The sequence below is a fragment of the Ascidia mentula genome, chromosome 4, assembly GCF_947561715.1.
Source record: "Ascidia mentula chromosome 4, kaAscMent1.1, whole genome shotgun sequence".
Lineage (NCBI taxonomy): Eukaryota > Metazoa > Chordata > Ascidiacea > Phlebobranchia > Ascidiidae > Ascidia > Ascidia mentula.
This window is the reverse complement of record NC_138569.1, coordinates 5,842,501-5,868,979: the sequence shown is the minus strand read 5'-3', so window position 1 is coordinate 5,868,979 and position 26,479 is coordinate 5,842,501. Positions and strand designations below refer to the sequence as shown.

The window sequence follows — 26,479 nt, the reverse complement described above, 5'->3', positions numbered from 1 at the left end:
AAATTCCCGTTAAGGTCTATTGCCTGAAAGAGGGTAGGGACAATAGTGGGAGCTGCATGGGAGGTGTGCAATAGTGCGAGAAAAAAATGCTTCGAGAGATGGAAATGAGCGGAGTGCGTTGGAAGGGAGACACGATGGGTACACTCGCGGCAATACAACGACACAGATGAGCAACGACGCGTTACGGTTAGGGGCAAAACGAGAATGGATATGTTCGAAAAGTCGGTTAAAGGAATATCACAGTGAAGTTTTGAGTAATATTACTTATAAGTACGAGTAGAAGAAAGCTATTTCTAAAGTTTGGAAACAGTATAGTAGATTATTAATTAGTATTGTTCATCTGTACTCTATATGCGAAAGTTTACTGACGTGAAAAACTCTTGACGTATTTGTGATGCAGTTCCACCTTCCAATTTAAACAGGTTAACTGATTTTGATATTGTGCGAATCCTAACGATGTTGAACTTCTCAGCGGCAACAATGAACAACAGCAAACCGCAAATTGAAAACGTCTTCCACACCACTGAAGTCGCTGCTTTTATTGTTGAGCTCTTCATTCTGTGTGTTAGCACTTACGTTTTTGTTGCCCTTGCTGTTCTTTTGTACAGGTGAGATACGGTGACTTTTAATCAAATCGTAGGCCTATATAAAAGATAGCGGTGAGTGGCGTATTTATTAAACGGTGGGTCACAAATTGTACAATTTAAAATATGTAACTGATGATGTCGGCCATATTGATAATTGATAAGTCGTTATTCGTTTATTCTCCGTTGTAGCTGCGCCTTGAAAAATGTTTGATCACGTTTAAAAATAAATTGAATCGTGGAAATAAATAAACGTAATGGATTGCGCAAATGTATCTTTAACATGCAGACGTTCCCGTACATCCAAAATGGAAAAACGAAGCTTCTACAGTTGCGCGCTTTTGTTTGTCTTCGTCAGTTTCGGTCTAACTGTCGAAGCTAAATCCGTGGTTGGAGTTGTAACCTTTGCATTACGTCGCAGCACCGAACGATGTCATATAATTGCCGTCATACACCATGTTTCGAATACTTTCGGTGGGTGTTTTTGTTTCTCTTTTTCATAGTTGAAGTTGAATGTGGATTGGGCAGGATTTTTGATCAGTCCTCACAGCTGTGTGTGTTTACATATAGATGTAAAATACTTAAACACGAAACGTCAAATATATGTTCCTGTTTCACTAACCTGATTGACATATCCAACTCTTCACTTGATTTCAATAACTAACGAACATCGAACAACCAAAAAACACTGTCGGTTTGCAGGCTGCGGTTTATTGTACGTGTTTCTCTGGATGCGTCAGCACACGTTGTATCGGAACGTCCACTTCAAACGACTTGCGACAAAGTTTGTACGCAGGTGAAAGCTTAACAAACTGCGAATCATACAACACTCTTACAGAACATTTTTAACAGGTTCAGCTATTCGTTGCTGGTCACTATTTTCGTTCTTGGAGTTTTTGCGATGATCGGAACCTATTTCACTTCATTGCATTCTAGTGTGGGTCTCAAAGGGCAACAATGCGTTTACAAAGATACGCATCCCGGCGACTACCTCATAGCTGCCGTCTACACCGCAGCCTTTATCGTTCAAGGTCAGTACGACTGCATTTGCCTTGTTGTGACACCTCGCGTTTGTTTTGTAAATATTTTACATATATTTTAAAAATGTACATTTAAAAATAGGTTTTTCTGCAGTTACCTCCAACGTAAGAGTATAGTTAAGTACGACAAATATGTTGGTTCTTTGTAAGTTTAAGGTACCCTAAGTTTGCAAATTAAACTTCAATGCAGTGCTAAAGTATGATAGATGTGTTACTTTAGTTGGAATATTGGGACTCTTCGTCTACATTTTGCGTCAGCACCAAACGTTCTCACACCATGTCATTACATCTGCACTCAGATCAAACTTGAGTGCTCTTGAGCGCCTTCGCGTGGTCGTACGCAAGTGTTTTATCTCGGCGTCAGTCTGTGTGGCAACAGATTTGGTGTGCGTCGCCATAACAACGGTGTTAAGGCAACGAGTTACACTCATGGTAAAACATATGTTAAAATTCAATGTTTAAATTATAGTTTTTGTGTACCACAGTGTTTGAGTTGAATTCATAATTTTATTCACAATCCAAACACCAAATGCGCTGTGGCGAATTATAGCGACTTGCACGTTATTTACTGAGGGCGTAATGTAGGTTTCTTGCTCAGATAATCAGTGCAATATGGGACTTCGACTCACTGATCAACTTAATTTGTGCCCTGGTGTGCTTCAACAACTGGCAAGAAATGCTCACCACCTGCCGCAAAGAAACCAACAAGAAAACCGGGATCGTCCAACAAAACAGTGTTAGCGTGATAAGCATGAAGTGACAACAAACCAGAAAATTCCGTTTCTGCAACATAAAGAACTGAAAGAACGTTTGAACGTGTACACATTTCAAATTAAGACGAGGGAAGTAAGTTTGGTCATGTTCCATGTGGAGGACGTGATTTTAATGTAGATACAGATCAGATATGTATCGATCTGCAATGCCTTGTCATAGTTTAGCTGGCATACTTTCACGTCGATGCCACCTCACAATTAATTTACGTGTGGGTTAAAGGCTACATTGCCCACCCAAGCCCGTCCGAAAGGTTGCGAAACAATCCACAGATGTTAGCTAAATAATTTGGAAAATTTGTTTCGCTTACTTTCTGTCCGAGTCATCTGTTTCTTCGAATATAAATGATAACTGGAAGCAAAATGTTCCTTTTTTCCAACAGTAGTCACCAAATCAAGACTGAAAGATTGCACAAAGAATATGACATGCAAACTGATCAACTGAATTTTGCCTCGCTTCTTAACTCAATTAACACTTTTCCACTGTCCTGCATTTCTTGAATACAATTTACCGCACACACATACTTGGGGAAGCGTCTCTCTCTTTATTTACAGTTGAAAAGAAAAAAAAACAGGGGCCGCAATGGCTTTTTACAAGTCGCCGGGAAATTGTCGCCAAACGAAAACACTTGGGTCTCACCGGTAGCGGGCGCTCGTGAGACGTTTGCACCGAGGACGAGTGTAAAAAGGGTTCCGAAACGGTTTTGAATTCATTGCGTTCGTCCGAAACTGCGACGAGCTCGTAGCGAACGATTCTCGTCGTTGGCTCGCGTTGTGCATAGTCCGACAGTGAACATGGACATCGACGCGACGGAAACAAGATATTTACAAGGTGTAATAATCACGCGGAGTCACAAGACATACGTTTACCAAAATTGGACGGTTATTACACGATTTTTTTACCAATTAAGGTTTTGAAGACGAGTTTTGAGCAACGTGATGGTTGTTTTCTGTGTAGAGCAGCCTGCGCAGCGATCGGAAAAGTGCGTCTGGCTCCCGGGAAAACAAAAGACTTCGCGCGGCGCGTGGGGGTGGAAAAGAAAAAAAAACACACAACAAAGAACGCGAATAAAATATCTCTTTTTTGGTTGATGATAAAATCTGGTAAAGGCACTCGAAACGTAGAACGAAACGCGCGATAAAGCTATGTATAGAAATTCCTGTTAAGTCTACTGCCTGTAGAGGGTAGGGACAATACTGGGAGTCGGGAGGTGTGCAATAGTGCGGGAAGAAATTGCTTCGCTTCGAGAGAAGGAAATGAGCGGAGTGCGTTGGAAGGGAGACACGACGAATACACTCGCGACAATACAACGACACAGATGAGCAACGACGCGCTGGCGCATGGTCAAAGTACACGGCGTATCGCGCGGGTGACGAGGGCGGGAAAAGAACGATGTGAAACACGAAAACGAGATTTTATTTTCTTCGCGCGCTTTTGGAATCAAGGGAGCTCGCACTAAGCAGATGCGGACTTCGGCGCTTAAGTTGTATTTTTTACGTATTTACAAAGACACATGGCGAAGCGACAACGAAAAAGACAAATCGTGAGGCGCCGAATGGCGGGTTCGAGTCCCGGCGGGAGGAGACTGCCACGAACTTGGTAGGCGAGACCGTGGAGTCAAAAGCAGTGACTCCTTGCACAGTTTACATAAATAGCGCTCTGTAGCAAAATAAAATATGTTCTTTGTCGTGGAGAAAACGGTTATGGTACATATTGGAAACATACAAACCGCAGGCCGTTGTCGAGTCACCTAACGTAAAATTGGCCGAAAACACTAAAATCTTTTTATACCAAGTAAAACTGATCTACCTGCCAATGGCGATTGGCGGAACCATTTAAAACATTTAAAACTGTAGGACACACAGTACAATGTGCATTTTGGCGCAGCACGATTTTATAATGGGCATTGGTTTGAGGCCTTAACACGAAGGCAAGAAATTGGATCGACTAGCTTTGTACACACAAGAATATGTACACGTTTTTGTGTGAATTCGTGTGTGCGCCTACGCATTTACCACCTGGGTTCGGTGCCGCCGGTGCGGCTCAGCACAGTGAGCGGAATAAGCACAAGAAGAGTGCGTTTTATAAAACAGATACGGTGCGACTTCCACCCTTGTAAGAGTGGTCAATCGGTGTGATTGCACTTCTGTCCTCTCGCGTGCTTCCGGGCTCCAAAGACCTGCAAGCGGTCCTCGGGAGCAGATCGTGCGAGCGCGTTCAATCGTGGACGCGCGTGCTTCGAAGAAAAAACACGCAAAAAACGGGAAACTGCAAGCGTCATGTAGCGAGAAAAGGGACGTCACTTGAAAAAGAAGAAAACTCTATTTTTTGTCCGATTGCGTTCCAAGCTGGTTTTGCAGGTTGATGAGCAGAACAGCAGTGAACAAAAAGGACGGTTTTTCAGTTTGAATTTGTTGCTGTGGCAACAGCGACTGTCAAATCGCGGTTAACGACCGCCATATGTCACCAACAACGATCAATTGAGCAGATATTTTTCTTTTTTGTCTGTGAAAATAAAAAAAAATGTGGTAATGAAATTGAACAAATAGTGCTCAGCCAGCGAAACGGAGGTCTTAACATAAACGCCACTGATTACATTACACAAGTGGAAGATCAGGATATAAAATAGCTGTTGTCATTTACAAAACGTTCGGTCTTGCGCACTTTAGTGAACTCACCAAAGTAAGATTTTGCTACTGCTCGACGGTCGGCTCCTCGTTGGCAGGAGTAACGCTGTCCGGTAGGCTTTGTTCGTTGTTTGGCATGACGTCAGGTACCTGCTGCAAACAATTACTGGATTAAGCTCTTTAGGAACTTACGTGCCAGGGAAAAAGCACGACTTGCGAAAAAATGTTTTAGGAGTTTGAGGGAGAAACTTAAACGGATTACTTTTATTAGTAACACATACGCAGGGCACCAAGGCCACTAATTATTTCCTGAATACGACACCAAATCCGGCGCATGCAAAAGCGGCCTTTACCTGCATTGGAACGGAGTGAGCAGTCGTGTAATGAGGTATCAACGGTGGTCCGACGGTGCTTGGCACGAACTGAAACAAACAGGACAATTGTAAGGCTAAAAGGTTCGAAATTTCCGCGCGCCGCCTGCGATTACCACTTTTTCTGCACTGAAGTGGGGTTTCCTGGCAAACGCAGCTGCCTATTGGAGAGATTTCGACTGTTGGTACATTAACCTGTGAACTGCTGGTAAAAGTTTTTCTTGTAAAAAAGTATCTTTGCATGTAGCGAGCCACACAACTCCTGCTGACTATACTGAGACTGTGCTTTTACTGAAGAACTCAAGTATATATTTGTAAAAGTTTACGGCAGTAAATGCAATGCAACTAAAACGAGAAAAAATATAAATAAACAAAATTTAACCTAGAGATATTTCATTTTGGCGAACGCATTGAATTTCATCGAACAACTAAAAATGCAATTTTGAAAACCAACAAGTTACTGTGATTGCAATACCCGCAGGCAAGTATCTAAGCCTGAAACGCGCACTGATAAGAAGCGGTCGGGTTCACTACAAGGCTTCCGCTGCAACTGCACGACAATGGTAACACTGAATAGCAACCACATTTGCACACTTGCGAACTACCAGGAACAATAACAGTTTGTCCTGCAAAGCTTTCCTCTTGAGGAACGCCTGCTATCCCACTATTGACTGCCAGACCTGCCGACTCAAAACAGCTAGCGTCGTTACATAAACTGTAAGCCACAACACCACTGCCATGAGCTGCGTTAACTGGAGCGTATGGTACCACAGGTCCAGGGTAGCTATCCACCACTACGCATTGTAAGCTGTCTTGGACGTCTCGAGGACCAACTGGATGCTGATGCTGTTGCTGTGGCAACTGATTGTCACGCCCTTCGAGACCCTCGCATCTGACTTCGCACTGCGTTCTCGGGGTGGGCGGGAGGCTGCCAAGGCCACTGTCGAAGGAGGCAGACATATTTACCGGCGCAGCGGTGGCGGCGGGATGGGGAGTTAACTGGAGCTGGTTCATCTGTGCCGTGATCTGGTTGAGCTGTGGAATCATGCCCGGATGCATTGGGTGCATGGACGGGTCAACTGCAGGGATCACGCCGCCCTGTGAGACAAACAAAGTGGATGTGTGAGGAATTGATAAGTATATTAGGTTGGGAATGTTAGGAAATTAGTTTGAGTCAGAAGAATTGCGTCAGTTGATCAAATTCCAAACCAGACTATTTTGAACACATGGCAACATGTAACGTTGTTGATTAATACGTGAATTTTAATTGGAGGCAAAGCGACTGGAAAGCACATCTTTTTACATCAATCTAACAATAGTTTATTGGAATGCAGCACAATTCTACCCGCGGCCTTTGTAACCAAGTGGAACGTGCTGATCGGGCAGAAAAACTTGCCAGACCACTTGGTTGACGCGCACATTAAAAACCACACATTCTCTTTGCTTACCGGAGCCACAGGCGGTTGTACCACGTATGACTGGGGCTGTACCCACATCGGAGCTCCAGGTATCTGCGTAAAAGAGTAGTTTTAATCACTGTTAACATCTAGTACAGAGGTTTTAACGTGCAGTACACACCTGGTAGGGAGGGTTTGGCAGGGGTTGCACCATCAATCTGTTAGGTGGTATTCTGTGAAGCAATGGGAAGAGATTTAGCAAAATAATTTGCGGCGTTATAATGAAGAATATATTAAATCGAATGTTAAGTTTTGAATATCGGGTGAGCTGTGTGCTTGTGTATTATCTGAATTTCCATCGGAATTGGCAAAGTTTATTCGTTGATTAGAAATGATTAAATTTTGCATTTATCGATTAGCTTCAACTACACACGTTTCAACTAGTCTGAAAGTCATACAAAGCCATAATTTTTTTAGTATTATCACTGTGTAAATGGTAACACTAAAATCCGAACCATTTTTGGCAAGCCTGTCTTCAAGTTGATATACTTGATATTAAAGTCATGTTATTGCTCTTGGGCATCAGTTAGTGTGCGCAAGGAGCAGAAGAAATTGACACACGAGGAAATAAATTATTCACGATCACATAAACAACAAGGGGTTCGCCCTCACTTACCCGTTGTGCATAGGCGGGATATCATAGGCGTACTGCATATCTCCATCCCTCCAAGTACGTCCGCCGTTCAAAAATTTCTGGTGGTTTTTGTTCTTTTTCGGGCCGCCGTCGGCGAATTTACAAAGCAGCGGTTCTGTCGGCTGAGCTGTGAAGTAGCGAAATGTTAGTTACAGTAAAACTTGATACATCGCTACATCAATTAAGAAAATCAAAAGTAAGTTTTATTGACTGATGTATCGGTCTTCCTGTTGACCACAGTTCTTTCTGGTCTCGGGAACTATATACTATCTTATATAATTTAGGATATTAGAATAAGCCGTTTTAAGTTTAATTCGAATATGAATTGTTCAAGCTTGCACAGAAAGTTAATATTCTACATCAGTGAATCTAAAGTCACTATGAAACACTTCCTAGCAAACCTAAAAGATTCGAAATAGGTGCGTATATATTGCCATGGTTTAATGTTTACGGAAATATCACGTCTTGGTATTTGTGTTGAAAAAGTGGAGAAAAAAGAAACTCACTTCAAAATTAAGCTGCCTGGCAGGTATAACCCTATTGTTCGCGGAAATTAAACGTGACTATTGAGTGGAATCTTCGCAAAGAAGGTCTGCGACCAAAGGCCGTTGTTAAACACACACACGATGGCCTATGATCCGCCGGCAAAAAATCGAAAGTGCTTTTTGTATTGCGTTGCTGTCGAAAAAAGATTCGAAAACACTGGCTGGGAAATGAGAAAGAAGTTCTTTATGTCGTCCGATACAGTTTTATCTACGAGGGTAAACACAAAAGAGGATGGGAATGTTTGCTCATATCAGGGCGTGTCCGTTGTTGGCTCGGAGGGCTTAATATGACGGCTTAGAAATGACGTAAATACTTTTGTGGGTTTGGTGGAGGTGGCAGATTCGCTTTCATTTGGTTCACTGTACTATTTTTGTTGTATATTGTCTATTAGTGGCGCGGAAAACACGGGTACAAAGCGCTTTTTATGAATCGCTGGTCCCTCGGGAAGTGTCGGTCAAGCCCCTGGATGTGGGGACAGATAGCACGCAGTCACAAAACGAATTAGGTTGGTCGGAACAATACGAGGCTTGCCCTAGGTGAAAAGTAACTAAAGCATCCAATCATCCCATGTGGTTATTAAAATATAATCTGAACGTTACACGCTGGTTTTACGAAGCACATGAACTTTTAATATCTACCACCCAAGTCACCAGCCAAACGGAACAAAATTGGACAAACGGAACGATCCTTATAGGGAATGCGCTACCCATGTGCAACAAGCCGGGGGCCGATAAAAGCCGGTTGCACACAAAGCGATCTATTTATAAATTTCAAGCTCAAGGAAGGAAATTCGCAATCAATCCATCGACGCAGCAGCGCCAGGACGCCGCAAGATCGGTGCCCCGAAGAGAGCAAGAACAGTAACAGTTACTCACTTCCGCCGGACACAGAGTGTAGGTATTTCCCGTTGAATTTGGCGATGATCTGTTCGCACTTTTCTTTGGATTCCATTCTGCGAGCAAACAAGAAGCGGAATGTAACAAGGGAATTTTTATGTGTGGAACCGCACAATCGAGATGTTACGTGTTAGACTGGCTGCGCCTTTGCCCACCTATACGCGGTGATGTATTTTTCAAGAAGTGGGATGGATGCGGTGAAGTTTGTTACATAAAGAACTTACTTTAACCATGTTAATACTGGCGTTCAAAATCACCAAATTTAGTATGAAATGTGGTGATTTGGAACGCCAGTATAAACATGCAGTTCGCAGGCCGCAAAATGAAACTGATGCCAATTTTCCCAAAATAAATTTCGTGATCTTATCATTATCGCTTAAAAAAGCAAGGAAATAAATATGTATTCTACCCGTTAAAACAGATCATCCCACCAATACCATATAGTTTGGTGTTCAATAAGAAATCAAGATTTTAAGACTCACGACTGATACGAATAAGGTTAAAAGAGGTCGATGATGAGATATTCGCAATAACACGACAAGAACATGTTGATTCCATAGGGCAAGGCAAGGCAAGTAAACAAGTAGCATGCCCCCACACCATAGCTCAAAGCATGGCCCGGGTATACCTGCCTATCTAAGGAATGCCTGTAATCCCCAAACTCTACCATGTAGAGCGTGGACCCCCAGTCCGTGTTTGCGTTCATGGGATTTAGACACGCCGCATAACAAACACTCGTGGGATAAATAGAGAGACGTGTACAACTTACCTCGCGAAACCAACTCCTTTGCTGACGCCCGCGTGATCGCGTAGGATTCTCGTCGAGATCACCTGACCGTACGGCGAGAGCATGTTCTCGAGTTCGTGTTCGTTAATGTTCTTCGGCAGGTTGGAAATATACAGGTTGGTCGGGTCTTGTTCCTGTTGCTGCGAAGGAAAAAAGAGTCACGTTTTGAAAAAAGTTGACACAACCTAGGGAAAATCTTTGTTCTTTGACGCCTTTTCTCAAGTGTACTTGCTTCAAAAACACGCGATTGTTTTTCGAAAACTAAAGAAATGTTGCAACATATGATGCCTAGGTTAAAAAAATCGATACTAGAACACTTAATTACAAGCTTGGTTCATTAAGTTTAAGTGTTTGCGGCATGTCTACTTTCGTGGCTCAGTACACGTTGGAATGACTCTGGGTTTTGTAACAAGAAACCAAACGCTTTACATTTCAGTGGTTTGTGATCATTAATGTGTTTATAGCCAACGCAGGATCGCAAGAAAAAAGCTCGTCTAAAATTTTGAGGCGGCCACTCTCGTTACCACCACAACCGTCAAGCAAGGTTGCGTCGACGATAACACGCCGATGCGAAATAGCGAAACAAGGCAGTCTCTACCGGGAATAATACGGGAAATGGGCGTTGCGCGTTTAAACAAAGAGAAGCGAGACCACGACAGGCGAAGATAAGAAGAAACAACAGCTGGCTAAACAATTGGTACTGGGGTCTATACGCCGGAGCAAAACATGACGCTTTAAATGAGCGGAAAATACAAATACCATGCAAGTATTGGTAGCGTTTGTACGCGAGTAGTTTTGGATTCTGGGTGCGTTGGTTCAGATAATTCATCAAATAAAAATGCATTTTTACGTTAATATCAAGTTTGTATTGATGTAGCAGTTAACAACGATACCAAAAATTAGGAGACAAATGCAAAAATACAACAGGTCTTGTATTAAACAACTTACACTTCGGTAGCAACATTTTAGATCTGTTCCGGTTAACGCGTTAACTTTACGTTCCAGTAAAATTTACCTTGGCCATTTGCGCCTGAATCCCCTTGTTCTTGAGCTGCTGCACTGCAAAGTGTGCCGAGTCGAAGCGGTCAAAGTCAACAAAGCCATATCCTGCACAGAAAGCCAAATACATTAATATTGGGGTAGATGGCGGATGCTTTCGAATCATGTAGGGCAAAGTAAGCGATCGAATGACATGGGGAGCGGGTCGTGTTTCTAAAGGTCATTGCTCATGTTCAGCAGCTCGTGAGGACAATTGTTTTAGGGAGTCTTTTGTTGGTATATGACGGTTTGTATATGGGTATGTTGGGTATATCACGGCACTCAAATTTATCAACAGGACACGTACGTACAGTTTATGTCTTGGGTGGTAAAATTTCTCGGCAAAAGCTATCCAGTTCTTTTGGTGGCGGTAGTTTACATTTTCCGCTATGTGAGATGATAATATGCACAAGCGAACCCTCGGTAATTTAAATAGCTCCGGAGCAACGGAAGCAATTTGACTTCACGCCGTGGCGATATCATACATGCATAAATGTAAGACTGGAGAAAACGCGGTCTTACCTTTGCATAAGTTTGTTGCCGGGTCGATGATCGCCTTGGTGGACACGATCTTGCCGAAACTGAAAAGGCAGCAAATGAAGAAGGTCAATTATCGAAACCAGTAATTAGCCGCACGTCCCAGGGTGACGCAATTCGAGTCGCGCGTTTCACAGAAAGAAAGTTCTAGACGCGAAAGGTTTATACTCGACTGTCGCGCACAAAACAGCGGAACGTGAATAATTGATGGCCGACTGTCTCGTAAGGAATCATCTGCTGTCACAGAAGCGGGCGGTCATTACCATCCCTAGGTTCGCATGACTGTATAAGAGTCGTGCTGATGTAACGCGTTGGATCGAAAACCCAAACTCCTATTATTAGCAATACTCCTAACACAACCCCGCAGTGCTTTTCACGAACCTTGCTCTTCGTATAAACAGGACGAACGACCTAGCTTTGTCATTTTCTCCTCGAACGCAAGAGCAAAGGGTACAACGCAGGGAAGCTGGCACTACAGGCAAAGTATGTGAACCTGTCGCGCAACTTAACACGCTTCTGTTAATCCACAGCACTGGAAGCGCTAATGCGTTGGCTGTGCTAGTTTGGACAAAGAACCACTGGTGAGAACGGCTAAGGTCTTCACAACATCGGAAATGACAACTGTGATTCGGCCGGTGTACGTAAACAGAGCATCTGCTGTGTGGGCGACGCTTGAGAACCACGCGAGAACCGGGTTTTCACATGTACGCAGTTTCCTTGCAGATAATATGAGCGGTGTAGAATGCAAAGTGTAAAACGACAAAACAAATCCTGTACATTGATGAACACGGTGTTGAACCGACAACCCGCAGGACTCCGTGACTGTCTGGGTTTCTGTCTGATGGCATACAGAGCTGCGTTACACACAATTATGCGGTTATAGACACAGACACGGTTTCTGTAGTGATTCCAACAGAACGCGGGGATAGGAATCATAACTCCTGTAGCTTCAAAGACCAACTGTTATAGGGTTAACGCACTATGTCGGGGGTAAATTAACGCACACAATTAATTGGAGTGGAGAAAGGGGGTTGACGTTAGCCGACGTTTAATTTTAGCACCCGCTGCCGCACTTTAACGGGGCCCTGCCAATGACGATCGCGCGGTCACGCAGCGGTGACGTGGCCGGCTCGTTACGCTTGAACGCGCTGACTGACGTTGAATGGAATGCGCCGATAATGCCGGGTTGTGAGTCGGTCTTCCACAATTGAGCCCATTGAAACGTACCGAGCGTACGACAAAATCTGATCATCGGCTTCAAGATTCAGTGGGTTGGGCGCAATCGCAGGTGCGGTTTTGCGAGTGGACAGCGGCAAGCCCACAACCGTTTCGGTGGCGATTCTTTGCCCGCTGCATCAGGTAACGCCCTTTGGTTTGGCCTATGCGCCAGTGGTTGACAATAGAGGCGCGAACAAAGCTGAAGGCCAAATGCTTCACCTTTTATCGCTTCTAAATTTAACTACCACGCGCCATGGTACACGACAGTATCGCGGTATTGTTGTGTGCGGGCATTCGCGTTCAAAGAGATTAAAGCTGTTCGAAACAATAAACCCAAAATGAACCGCGACAAGCTCGCTAGGGAGGCCCAACTCCAAGAGAACAGCGGGTGGATTTACGACTCCAGTAGATGCATTAACTCGTAAGGTCAGTGCCTAGTGACGTTGGTTCAAGGGGCAGTAGAAGGATCACCACTGCTGCAGCACCCTGCTTTGAGAAAGGTCTTTCAAACCTTTTGCATTGAAAGGTTCGATTAGATATCCCACATATAAAGTTATACTGTGTAATACGCAAGTGTCTGACGTGGCAAAATTGCGAGTTCTCGTAATTTTAATGCTCGTCTTTGGTGCAGATATTAACTTACTAAGCAAGCGAGGATTAACGTCGGGCAAAGCAAACTGCTTTAAACCGAATAAAAGCGACAATTGAAGAAAATGCCCACAACCACAAACAATACGAAGAAGCTGAATTTCTGATCGTGGTTCCGGGTGAGCGCGTCGTTTCCTGCATTCTGCCCGAAAATACGAACTTTTCCTGTTTACATGAGCTGGTAACGCGCGGCTCGGAGCCGTTCGGTTTGAATCGTCGAAATCCCATTTTAATGGTTGGTCGGCCAAGCGATTGAGCGCGAGAATTGAGTAATGGCAAGTTCGCAAGCCGACGGGATCACGATCTATTCAGGATGGCTTACGTAGGCGCATCACGTGCTCAACTCTCAGCCGCAAGACATTCGTAACACGATACCTGCCGTTTGGAACAAATATTGAACGTTGGGCTGTGCTGCCACATATAGTATCTACGTCGGTTTCACGTGACATGGATCTGCACTAACCAAGCGCGCGAGACGGCGTTGCCGAGGCAACAGCGCAACTTGAATCTAAACATTACACGCTCGGCTCGCCCCGGGGCAACGAACGCCTTCCGGGAATACAAACGGAGCCGGCCGGCACGTTTATGCAATGCAGGCATAGCGGCAGCGCCAGTGCAAGCCCGCATAGGAGCCGCTGCGCCACATCGAGTGACATCATCGAGGGCGGCCAACAGCACACCAAATCAAAACGTCGATAGCGGCTGTCGACGGTGATGGGCGCTGGCAATAAAGCGCAGTCAAAGGGCGCGGGCGCAGTATAACGTTTCGACCTATGCTGGTCATTTAAAATGTCAGCACTGGAGATAGACATCTGAACGGGTCGAATCCAGCGATCGCTTTTACTCGACGCAGTTAATGATAACAACGCACAGAAACATGATGACCAGTTACATGGGTATGTGTGCTTACTGTTTACAGAGCTCCTGGAGGTCGGCGTCGCATGTGTTGGCCGATAGGCCGCGAATGTACAGGTTAGTCTTGCTCAGCTGTTCACTTCCGCCGCCGTTGCCGTTGTTGTTGCCATTGCTGTGTACGTGGTCGTTCGGTGGTTGATTCCCGTGAGGTTTCATAGCCTGTTGAATACAAAAGAAACACAAACAGTTACTTACCGAGCCACAATACTATGTAAAGTCTTTTGAGGCGACAAAAAGCTCGCCAAAAACGCTCGAAGCGAGGACGTCGGCGCGAAACATCGCGTAATTCGCCAAACCATAAATGGGCAGACGAGGTGGAGCAAGGAGAAGGCTCACTCATGAGTGAGGTGTGTGTAAGATGCATGGTTTACCTGAGGCATTATGTGCTGGTTGGGCGGCATAATCGGCAGGTAGTGCGGACTTCCCGAACCACTCGCAGGGCTCCCGGTGCTCGTTGATTGATTAGATGAGGTGTTGCTGGCGGAGGACGGGCTTGGGGGCGGCATACTGCGAGCGTGGTTGACCGGAGCGGCGGCCGCAGCTGGATGCGCGTAGGGCTGCAACACAACAAGCCAAAATATCGTTAACAAAACGCGGCAAAACATAAACAGCGCGCGTCACGTTTATCGTTGCGCTGAACCAAAAAGCAAGGCGGACGTTTGCCAAACAAAGTTATGTGTGCTGTTTGAGCAAAGGTCGCTCTTTGCGGACTGAACATTCCGCGACGATCACACATAGCGCAAATACACACTGGGAGAAGTCCCCTTTTCGGGTTAAGTAACTTTGTAATTCGACAAACTGTCTTGACTGTTCTCCCCAGCGATGACAAAACACGTACGAAGCACAGACTCCGCCTACGCTTTGAGACGCTGACATTTGCCCAGCCATCAAAGTTGAGATATGGGTATTGCCAACTGCGGCCTTTTAAAGCAAAGGCGACAGGGCACAACCCAAGTGGTTTCGTTAAAAGCCATGTAATGCCTAAAAATACTGGTGGCGTAAAACCAAATATCACCAACGGTCTCACTTTCAAAACGTCACATTTCCAGCGCTGGCAAACGTCTGTCAACTTGAAAACGCGATAATAAAAACTTTCACTCATCACATTCTGCTGTTGAATGGGCTTAGACGTATATCAAACGCGGTTGGGTCGGAAACTACACAGACCACTTGGAGACCTGACGAACCAACAGAAACAGGAGACCACTTACCCAGTATGGAACAGGGTTGGTTGCCCAGATGTACATTGCAGTTGTCATAAAAAATCAATTTCCACAGAATATGCACAGGGGGATAGCAGAGCGTCTGGCTTTGAGAACGCCGGGTAATTAGTTCGGGCAAAATGGGCACCAAGCGTAAAGCAGTGTAAACCGGGCGACTGACTCGAATGCTCTTCCGAAAGGAATGGGTCGACTCGTTCCTCGGGGTTAACAAGGTAACTGGTTACTGTCTCATGCAGGTTACACGGGTATACAAAGTCATGTATGTTACAGGGGGTACAGCTAAATACTGATACAGGTGATAATAATTGGATACAAGGATACACTGCGACACAAAAGAGGCCGGTGATTAGAACAATGCCTGGAGCGACAGTTTCACGGTTGTTGCTGGCCACAAAAGGCGCCTGTTATCGTGTACACGATGTGAGCACTATGCCCACCAGAAACCTGTCTATTCAGATCTGTCGCACCCGCAACTGCCTTTAAGTTAACAAAGCACACATTTAAATTAAAACAGAACATGTAGTTATGTTTCTTCATTGTACAAAACTCAGCTGTCAACATGTTAACAACTAAATTGTGCTCGTCCAGGGTCAGGCCCTTACGACTCTATCTACCCGATATAAGCGCCGGCCTCAGTCCAACAGACATCATAATACAAACACTGCCTGCGGTTGAACAGCACAAAGAGACCTATGCTACTATTTCCGGGCTGAGTGGAACAAGCCTACACCATATCTGCTTACTGCGCCGGGCTGCGTTTCCTTGAGCGCCGCCTACTATTGCCAGAACCGCCGGCGTTACGTGCTGCCATTGCGGCGTTCAGGCGAAAAACGCACTCTGATCCTGCTACTCACACAGAGTATGGAGAACCGGCGACGAGGGAAAAAAGGCCACGCGGCGCGTTACGTCATTGGCTGTAGGATGACAAGTGGCAGCATTTAAACCCGCCTCGGTGCTGCAACGGCTCGTAATGCTGTCAAGTAATATTCAACGCAGCTGGGTCGCCGGCCGCCATTGGTAATACAGTTCTTGTGCACTCCAAAAAACTAGCCATAAACGAATCCTGGCGTCGCGACGGCTTTTGCGAGCAGGAGTTTTCCAATCGCAGTAAAACATCTTATTTCACGCGCCAGCAACTCGACCGCAATGAAAACAGACGCCTGTTGAACGCCGCCCATCTCCAGTGGGAGTTCGCCGGCCTACAAACACGACCAGCGACAACAAAAAATAATTGACCGCTCGGCATTTCCCTCAACGCTCGTCGGGGCATAGGGCGGTTGATTGGACACTTTGGCGAGCAAGCGATGCCGAATTAGGAAGCCCAATTAATGCCCCCATTCTCTTAATTAGGTGAGCCAGGCGAGCAAAACTCTATGGGCGGAACCGGCGCTACCTAAGCAGTTAGTCACAACACGAGGTTTTCACGGTTTAAACGCGGTCCCTTTAACTAATCGCCCCAACGCGTACTTTCCGAAAACCCTACTGCACGCCAAACAGTTGCGCACGCCGGTCACACTTTTCAGCTACGGAAGCATGCAGCCAAGTGGCCAGTCACGCGTTATTACGTTATGTCGCAAGCCGGATTCACACAGCCGAAAACTGACAACAACCGTCTTAGTAAAAAAACATGTTTAAGAACGACACTGCGTCACAGAGCGGCAATTTTCAATGGAGTCGGTCGTGGGATCTATCAACACGGCGCTTCCGACGAACCCAGGACAGCGTTTAACTGTATATGTTATTGCTTCAGGCCTGAAGACGGTTCAGCTCAATAACCGAAAAGGCAAACGCTTTAGCCGGTCGCAATAGGATGGAATATGACTCCCCGTGACACAAAAACGGTTATGATTTCCGTTCTGGCTCAGTGCATCGATTCGCGCATCAGGTTGAAACGATTCTGTTCGTCCAACAGGATGAAGGCCGCGTTGTATGGACGGAAACGTGCATCTCTCTACCGTGCCAATCCGCATAAAAAAAAACAATTTAAACGCGCGCTGTGTTCCCGCGCGCTTTTAAAAACGCGTTCTAACCGTCGCCCACAAACCTGGCCGTTATGCTGAAACCGCCTCCAGTTTCTACGCGGTCCCTGACCGACTTCCGACTTGACCAAACATAGCCTTTGCGTTTAATTAATGCATGCGCGCGTCTGGGCAAATCTGGGCAGGCGCCCAAACGTAATGACGCGAAGCTACGCTGGTCTTTCACTAATGCACAATCGCACAAGCCCACTGGGACCCTTTGGTTGTAGCGCAACTCACCGAAAATATAACAGCACCGAATACAGGGTGCGATACGGCACCACGACGGAAGGCGTTCATGCAGTCGAAGCGTAATATGCCCCGACACTGTTTTTGTAGCAGCGCCACAGCAAGCGGATGGCTGTTTCCGTCCGTGCATTGGCGTGCACGCGGCGAACGCACGCTTGTGGATGTTCACTACGCATTATACCTCTGGCGTGTACATATAACTGCCAGTAATCTATCACAAGTACCCGTTGTGATCGTTAAGCACAACAACCCGACGGCAGATTTAAACTTTACGCGAAACGGGAGGGCAGTTGCTATCGGTTTGAACGTGCTGGGACAAGGCCTGTTTAAATGCGAACTATCACGCTCTATACATTGTATACGGCGCGCACGAGCCCCTGCCGTAACCTTATATCTCGCCCGTCTTGTTTCACAACAACGTACAGTAGTAACCGTTTTGCCAGGCAATTTGACCCGCAGGTCACGTGGCTTCGGGCATGCGGAAGGTTGGACTGGCTGGATGATGTAGAACGAATGAAGAGGGACTATCGGAAACGCACTTGAGAAAGATCCGTCGCCACGAACGCTTTTACAAGGGCTATTTTCTGAACGCGAGTGCTCTCAAAGCTTAAGATCCGCCGAGGCTTTGGCCTCGAGTCAACAAACTAGTTTTTTTTTCGTTTCGCCGTCCTCTCCATCGGTGGCGACGTCACCGCACAAATAGGATGTATCCGCCGAAGCAGGAAAATGGCAGGGCTATATAGAAACTGAGCGGGAGCAGTAATTCTTCAGAAGGCGGGCCATTTGCGAAATCAAATCTTGTTTCGACAATCGATCACGGGTGGCCGCGCTTTTAGCTTGTCGCGCGCGATGCATAAAAATCGCTGCTAATCGAATTGCCAAGTCGATATCGAGTATCCCAAATAGCTCGTTACGCGATTTCATGCAACTCCGCTCGCTGCCTTTTTCCCGAAAACTTTCCGTAGCTGGATAAGTTTTACATTTGTTCCGCCGCGCGGGGATAAACTGCTAATCGTGATCGAACAAACAAGATTATATTCAACATCCCTGCTGTGATACTGTGATCTACACGTCACGCGTTACTAGTGCTTCACAGAATACAGCGGGAAAGCTGGATTAAAGGTTTCTGATCCAGCCACTGAACCGGACACGTTTAATTGTTTGCCGTAGTTGAAACGCGGTGACAAAATTAACGTAAAAAACGCAGTTACTTATGTGGAGGATAATGTCAGCCAATTTCCACAAAGGATTTGATTCTTGGTGAAAACAGGTTTGCCGGACACTTTGAATGACCGTCTCTGCAAACTTGTTATATTGAGTCAAGAGCGAACACGAGCAGTAAAAGCCCGAACCGAAGAACACAATTCCAAGTCAACCCTAATTACACTGAGTGCTATTTTCTTTTGAAACAGACTGAAAACGTTGAAACGTGCAATGACCATGAACGAAACTATCAATTCAACTTGGCGCAACTCTACCGGAAACGAAAGCTTCGACTTTTCCAAACTTTTCAAGCAAACGCGATGATTCCAGAAGACACTCACGGTAAAACAATCGAGACTGCAAAAAATCGACCAAATCACTCACCTGTGGATGCATCTGTTGGGGATAAATGACCTGGGTTGGCGAAGCGTAGTAGTAAGCGTTGGGAGGTGTGACGTCAGCACGGAGGGCTAGAGTTGCCATACTTGGAAGTCTTGTTAATTTTAGTGCGGGCTCAATACAGTATACGGGAGCAGTTTTGGAGGCTGGTCAGTGATCGGAACGTAGCGTCCGAATTCAAAGCGTCAACTTTATCACACAACTTAAAGTGAAGCAAGCAAATACTATACAAACACAGTTGGTTGGTCTACAAACACAAGCAAATAGTAACGAATCTACCATCAGTTCGGCTAAAACCGAAAGCCTTTAGGCTAGGAAAACTGAGCCGCTGACATTTCGTTTGAACTAGGTCGACCATTTAGCTTACGTATCACAAAACATAGGAGCTTCTTTCCTTCAGCCTTTAATGTGCTAAAGCTAGTCTGGGGGTCATAACTGCACTGACATGCAATACACTTCCACGTTCTACAGTCTATGGCCTTTTGGAAAACGTGCATGTTTAAACGTGTCATAACGCGCCACTCATAAAACACGCGCACGAATTTTGCGTTATTTCAATCTTAAGTGAACGGGCGTTCAGCATCGGAGCGATGGAAATGCCCGGCCTACGCGTTAAACCAACCTCCAGTGCACAGGAGCGTCGAATAAGGCCTGACGCGCCATCCGGACGGGCATTTTCACGCATCCTGACTGAGTGGCCGGCCCCGTTGAGGACGGCCGCAACACCAAGTGAGTCAGGCTCCGGTCCAAGCGTGACATCACGGCCGCGTCGCTACTTCCACCCGGGAGAGCAAAGCGCCTATCTTTGCATACACACCGCTCGTTCGCCACTTATAGTCATTTATAAAAGCCTTCTTCGTCGCGGAAGCAAGACACAAGCTGCACAGGAGTGGGGGCATTGTTTAACGGGGGAAGTTTGCAGTAGACAACATAAAGACGCCTGCGAGTTAATCCTTCGCACCGACTCGGCAGCCCGCCCAATGAGCTCCCATTTCCGTGGTCAAACGCATAGCGACGCTTGCAAATTTATTACAAGCTCGCCGGATTACAATTCGTAAGGCCAGTGTCATCAAGCTAAGTGGCCGCGCAGAATACAGACTCAATAAAACGATTGTTGCGAGAACGTAAATCGATGCTTGGGGTCACCAAGCCTGAGCCGCTGTATATAAGGCTGCTTATGGATTTCCACCCAGCTACATAACTTCAAGCTGCGATGTTTAAAGGCTAAAATTCACGAAATTACGTCACTATACAGACTGAATGAAAAGGGCGCACTGCACCTTTTTACTACAGCGTTGGTTTTACTAACTTCTTCGAACACGCGCCACAACAAGCACAATAACCTATCAACCCTCAAGCTTTGCATATTTTGCATATATTAGAAAGTACAGCCCAGCTTGCTTGTCTGTTTTTTCTCACCCGCACAACCGGACATCGCGGTTCCTGACTGATCGGCCTTCTGTAAAATTCAAAACCGCCTTCGCACGAGGAGCGTTAAGACACCGATACCCTACCTTGTCAGCCGACGCACGACGCTCAGAAGAGGGCGATTCGGCGTCACAAAAAACGTTACCGAGCAACTACGGCGAAGACAAACAGCGCGTCAACGGTCGTTGGCGACGATAAAAGAGATCGCGCATGACGTAAAGAGTTTGCACTGAACGCGGGTGGTTGAGGAGACTAGTGTTGGCATAGACGCCCTGTATGCGTTGTGGAATGCTTGCGGTGAATCCGACCATAAAATGGCCTTTTTATCTGGGTCAGTTTTTGACTTGGCTCCCGGACTAAAGGGATAGTAGACCACTTGAATTAAGCGGCGTTGACTGCACATATCCGAAAGCAGACCTATACGTTACAAACTTCAAGGTGTAATAAACGCGACTATTTCGACACCCCTTTCAGGTGCTTATATCACGTAATTATTACACTGCTAATATTACTTGCGCTACATAAAAATGCCGAATGCGTTACACAAATACACTAGCTGTCTGCCCTCGCGTCAGACTTCAACTTCTCCAAGCAGCTAAAATATCCAATCCAGACCGAAACCGAAAGAACATTGGAAACAGCAACGGGCTGGCAGTCGACTTCACCACCTCTGACGTAACACGTGGAACAACACAAAAGCGATGTACTTACTGCACACACAGGAAGACGCAAAAACCGTGAAACACGCAACTACAAACCTGACTTAAAAATCACGTGCATGTCTATCGTTACTGTTGCTTTGCATGCGTATAGTATGAAAATAAGACAGAGGAAGGAATATACGCGGAAGAAGGGCGGCGTTTTGAGACGATCGACAAGTGGCCAGTCTTCCGCATAAATACCACTAAGCCCCTTCCTTGATACTAAGAAAGGCCTCTGAGCCGGCCACTGTTTACAGAACCACCCGTTTTATAAACAAGGCGCCTCCCATCAGTTTGATCGCGTTACGCCAACGGTTATGGCTTTGCGTGCCAATGTCGGCATTTAACGTTTTACAAAGGCAACTATTTATTCTAAGTTCGCCACAAACAGAACTAAAGAATCTACGCTGACAATTTCATGGTTTACATCATACACGTCCAGTTTAAAAATTGAACCTAACCTTTAAATGAGCTTCTATAAATTCTGCTACGGGACCTCAACAGAATAGAAACAATAAAACATTGTGCACGCCTCAAGGAAGCACGCGACACTGTTGAATTGACAAGATAATCACCCCGCCCAGCGCTGGATGTTCAACACAATTTCCGGACTATATTTTGACAAAACGCGTCTCCCATTTAGCGAGAATCGCCCCACCGGCTACAAACAGGCATCTGCAGTCGGCCGTGCAATGTAAATAGAGTTCCAAAGGGTGGATTGTGTTACGAGAGGCTTTAAATCCCTCGCCAACAACGCAGCGGTGAACTTTTTAATAGCAACATATCGTGTGCAACGACCACATGGACTTACTTTGTCACGACGGTTAAATGATGGAAAAACGTTTGAAGAAAGTTTTCGCGCGTTGAACTAACATAGTTTCGATCTAATGTATTGTTCTTTGTCTTTTCAGGCAAGCTCGAAAACACAATTGACACACGCGAAAACGTCACGCTGATTTACAAAGCAAACTTTTGAACCCAGACTAATGCCCTTGGATTAGTCCCTGGGATACCTGACATAATGTTCTACAATCTTCACTCTCTCTCACTTAAGACAAAAAATGCACCGCAAGAAACCTGATGCGATCACTGAACAATGACCTTAACGTGACAAACCCGGGCTTAACTATATGCGTCACCATAATTCCCGAGCCCTATTGGCTGTATTCAATGTCACGTGACTCGATTGTCTTCAGGATAACAACGGTCCACAGCGAAGCGAGTCGCTACAGCCAAGTGTGCTGCCGAGTTCGTTAAATCGCCGAGACACACAGACCTGATGATGTTTAACGACTGTTAAACTGTTGCCTGTGTATATATAACCTCGAGGCTTGTCCGGACCGACCGCACGGGTATCGTACGGAGCCAGAATAAACGTCACCATTTGCATAAACGCGCACCCCACGTTAACGGAAAATGGCATAAACGCGCGTAGCCCCAAGCAGTTTCCTGTGGCTCAACAGTATTTCGTTTCTGTTGTTAAACATGTCGCCTTACGCAATATGCAAAGAAATGTAGCCAAATGTTATTTGTTTGAGTAAATAATGTGCAAACAGAGAAGTGAGGGTTTCGACTCGAAATTACACAAAACCAAGCCTCTGGGCCATGTTAAACAACGGGTGAACCGGCGAACGAGCAAACATTTCAACAACACAAGGTGCCAATTTTTGGGGGTCGGGTGTTGCACTTACATCACCACAAAGTACAACGCCGTCGTACAACTTTCCTTCACATGACAGGGCATCGTTGAAACGCATATGTGTGGCGCAAGTTTATTTTTACTATCTTTACTCACGTGTTGGCCAATGAACGTCATGAGAAAAAAAAACCCCAGCGAACGGAAAGTCGCTAAGAATGGAAACTGTGCCTCATATCAAACCGAAACTATACCCAAAACGTACAGCCGCCTGTTTTCAATAAGGGCGAGGACATGTTCATGTTATATCGATTGTACATGCGGAGTATGTAAATACGTGTAGTTGCCGAAACTGTTTCTTGAGTGGCGACAGAAATTTTCTTTGATAATAAATATTTTTGAATTTGACCTAGTAAAACAATGTAAAATTCCGTACGTAGGTCAAAAAACGCGAATAGAGGGTCTGTTAGTAAACTCTGAAAGGCCCCTTTTACTTAATATTTCGCCATGATGCTGATTATACGCAACAACCTTATAAATAATGATCAGAAAAAATGACGAATAATGTTGTGACGAAAGTCTTTCGCAGTCGCGGTTCAAACAACAATATTAAATAATTTAAAATTCACCCTGAAAATAGACAGGTGACACACAGCAAAAGGTTAATGTGACTTAACGTAACATCAGGCCTGTGCATTCAGCTTAGCACTAACAGCAGCAGTTCGCGGGTAATGTTTAACACGCCTGTGCTATAAAACGTCAAATAAGCGACAGAGATCTTTTGGCAGCCGGGTGTAAAATTGCCAGAACAGACAGACACCCAACGCTTAACAGACATGTAAGGAAATTTTGAAATCCTAAAATGCTTGACATACTGCGGTTTGAAGGATGAAATATTAAAAGCACATTCCATACATGTGCCGGCGGCCCGACAGCGTAATCTGGTGGATGGTTTATCCACATTCTGTTCTGCGAGTGTGGATTCTGTCTTTTGTTGAGTAGTTTGTTTGACTGTCAGACAAATGGCCACAAATCCATTTAATGAAGACAGACAATGGGCGCCTATTGAATGCTCATCATACAACAGCTAAAAGATGGGCTCAGCGTCACTCCAATCAAGCCTTCAAGCATTTCCCATTATTGTGCATTTCCCTGTGCAGGTTTTGATTTGTGTTGGAAAATATGACATGTGTGTGTGTGTGCATTTAGGATTACAATACAGAGCAAATGTTCACACTGTACCATATGTTTTTTATTGGAGAAACAGTATTTAATGATCTCTATTATGTAGCCTGGAACCAGGGCTACTCAAACTTTGGGATACAAAGGGTGTCAAAACTAAGTTTGGACCCATAAAATAAAAATAACATCTTTAAAATGGAATGTTTACTGTTTTTTCATCATTATTGTGTATGCCACCAATCAATGGGCTGTGTTTTTTTAAAAATGGGGTTGCAGGACAAGAAAGTTTGTGAAGTCCTGGTACAGGCCACAATACAAACACATCAAGAAACGTATAACATTGGAACATCTGAACTCATTTCTATGGCAAAACAGAGCATACACACAATAACTGCGAAACAAAGAGTAGCTAATAATACAAGATAAATATGCAACTGACAAACCTTTTGGAGCATTGTTGCAATAGGCATTTTAAGTGTTGTGTTGGCACTGGATCAAAACCGGAGAATAAATTTGTGGCACGGTCGAAGTGGTGGTGCAACTGCAAAGTAGGATCTTGTAAACTAAATGATATAGTAGTGTGTTTTTTTTTCATTGCACACAGGTTTTACAGTTCAAATTCAAAGCAAAAGCTGTTCAGTTACCCATGAGCTTTAAATCTTTATTTACTTACATACCTGTAACAAATTGTGTTGAAAAGGTTAATTAGCAACATTTTGCCTGTCTGCTACTACATAAATCAAGATTATCAATAACATTACATGGGAAAAATTGTCAACCAAAATATTGCCAACTGGGTGCCAACAATTTGAGAATGAATTGCGCCAGAAGGATGGAAATTACCAAAAGCTGCCTGATTGGCCTAAGGTAGCAGTCACACAATGTCAACAGTTACTTCCTGTGTCATTATTTCAACACCAACACTACTATACAGGCACTAACTAATTGCGAAATTTGACGTTAATTCCACACAACATTTCCTTTTTTTTTACATTTTTTGGGAACTGGATACCTTTATTGATAGCATGATAAAATATTTAATATATTACTTCTGCTACTGTTTATGTGTTTACCAGCTACCGCCCACCTACATCCTTTACATTGGAAAACATTTAAACACTTCATACATATAAATTTTGTTGGAAAAAAATAGTGACTATTAATCGTAACAGGATGGTTAGTGTATGAGGATATCCTGCTTTAACTGTCATCAGTGTAATTAATAATACTAAGCTAACAGTACACAGTCGACATTGTGCATCATTGCCGTGCCATTACATATATCAAGATACAGAGCTATATTATATTCAACATCCGTGAAACAAGTTACTACAAGTTTATGGAATGAATAAGTTTTCAAAACTCTTTGTATTGGTGCTTGACAATTTTTGACCTAAATTTTCGATGGATTTTTAACCAGTATTTTCTGTACTGTTGTCCAAAGCAAAAATATATTTATACAGACCCTTAGACTTCATATTAAACACCCCACAGGCCTTGTAGTACAGGGTATTCAGTACAATGACCTTTAAGAAGGTACACACTGTCTACAAGACAGATAGCAGAGGAAGTAGTAACCTTAATGCCATAATGTTGGCACTATATACTAGCAAGAAATGTTACCAATGGTTTACCTTCTGAAGCAGCACTAATATCAGAATATTTATGATGCGCCCATGTGTGTTTTTATTGAGTTCAAGTAAAACCAAAAATGCATCTTACCAGTTAGATCATCTCATAAACATAAAGCACTGGGCATACGAATTATTGCAATAAGTTTATTTAGGATGTCACAGTTATCTGGATTATAAAACTGCTTCAGCCAAGATAAATTCCTTATGTGTGAGTCATGTCATCATTGGAAACTTTTAAACTTGGCTGCTGTCTGGGCAATGCAGCCACCCTACTCAAGTCATAAGATATAGTTGATAGGTGGCAACCAGTAATTTTATTAAAAACTATTTTTCTGTAAAAACTATTAACTAACATGGGATTAATTTGTCTGTTTGTTGTCCTATGGTACACTATTTGTCCAAACAAAATATGTCTTCATACTAATTACAGCTTACTCTTTTGTCCTAAATATAAGGTTGCCATTTACTGTCATTAATATGAACAAACTGTGTATCCACCTCCCTGACACACATTTGTACTGCATTTAAAATTTTTTATCATATCTTCCACAAGGGCATGAATGTCTCACTAACACATGATAGCAATATGTTTGTTCATAGCTTTAATAACTTACCTTAAGAATATTGATGGATCGGGTAACAGATATCACAGCTATTGGTGGTTAATTGACTTTGTACAGATATACAAAAGCGATAATTACACTGGATTCTAAACTACAACCCAACACACACCTATA

The 26,479-nt window shown here is 44.5% G+C and overlaps 2 protein-coding genes across 5 annotated transcripts; one reads left to right on the top strand and one right to left on the bottom strand.

Annotated features, from left to right (window-relative positions):
- The first annotated feature begins 157 nt into the window (after nt 1–157).
- Nucleotides 158–2,869, top strand: LOC145898480 (uncharacterized). 2 transcript variants are annotated; one of them, XM_082986948.1, is made up of 6 exons: nt 158–608; nt 874–1,058; nt 1,287–1,380; nt 1,521–1,615; nt 1,845–2,056; nt 2,223–2,869. In XM_082986948.1, exons 1-6 carry the CDS (start codon nt 457–459, stop codon nt 2,382–2,384), a joined length of 900 nt encoding a protein of 299 aa, XP_082843074.1. In that variant the 5' UTR covers nt 158–456; the 3' UTR covers nt 2,385–2,869. The 2 variants fall into 2 exon arrangements, with proteins under 2 accessions (XP_082843074.1, XP_082843073.1); XM_082986947.1 differs by having other exon boundaries at nt 1,437–1,615.
- A 2,670-nt stretch (nt 2,870–5,539) lies between these two features.
- On the bottom strand, nt 5,540–26,476 carry LOC145899087 (RNA-binding motif, single-stranded-interacting protein 1-like). 3 transcript variants are annotated; one of them, XM_082987800.1, is made up of 12 exons: nt 26,357–26,476; nt 24,552–24,649; nt 14,441–14,626; nt 14,065–14,228; nt 11,274–11,332; nt 10,729–10,820; nt 9,696–9,853; nt 8,906–8,982; nt 7,467–7,611; nt 6,972–7,023; nt 6,842–6,904; nt 5,549–6,491 (listed from the first exon to the last, which is right to left on the bottom strand). In XM_082987800.1, the coding sequence occupies exons 2-12, from the start codon at nt 24,576–24,578 to the stop codon at nt 5,883–5,885; spliced, it is 1,632 nt and encodes a 543-aa protein (XP_082843926.1). In that variant the 5' UTR covers nt 24,579–24,649; nt 26,357–26,476; the 3' UTR covers nt 5,549–5,882. The 3 variants fall into 3 exon arrangements, with proteins under 3 accessions (XP_082843924.1, XP_082843926.1, XP_082843925.1); XM_082987798.1 differs by lacking the exons at nt 24,552–24,649; nt 26,357–26,476 and adding an exon at nt 19,147–19,404 and having other exon boundaries at nt 5,540–6,491; XM_082987799.1 differs by lacking the exons at nt 24,552–24,649; nt 26,357–26,476 and adding an exon at nt 15,281–15,610 and having other exon boundaries at nt 5,551–6,491.
- Nucleotides 26,477–26,479: the final 3 nt, after the last annotated feature.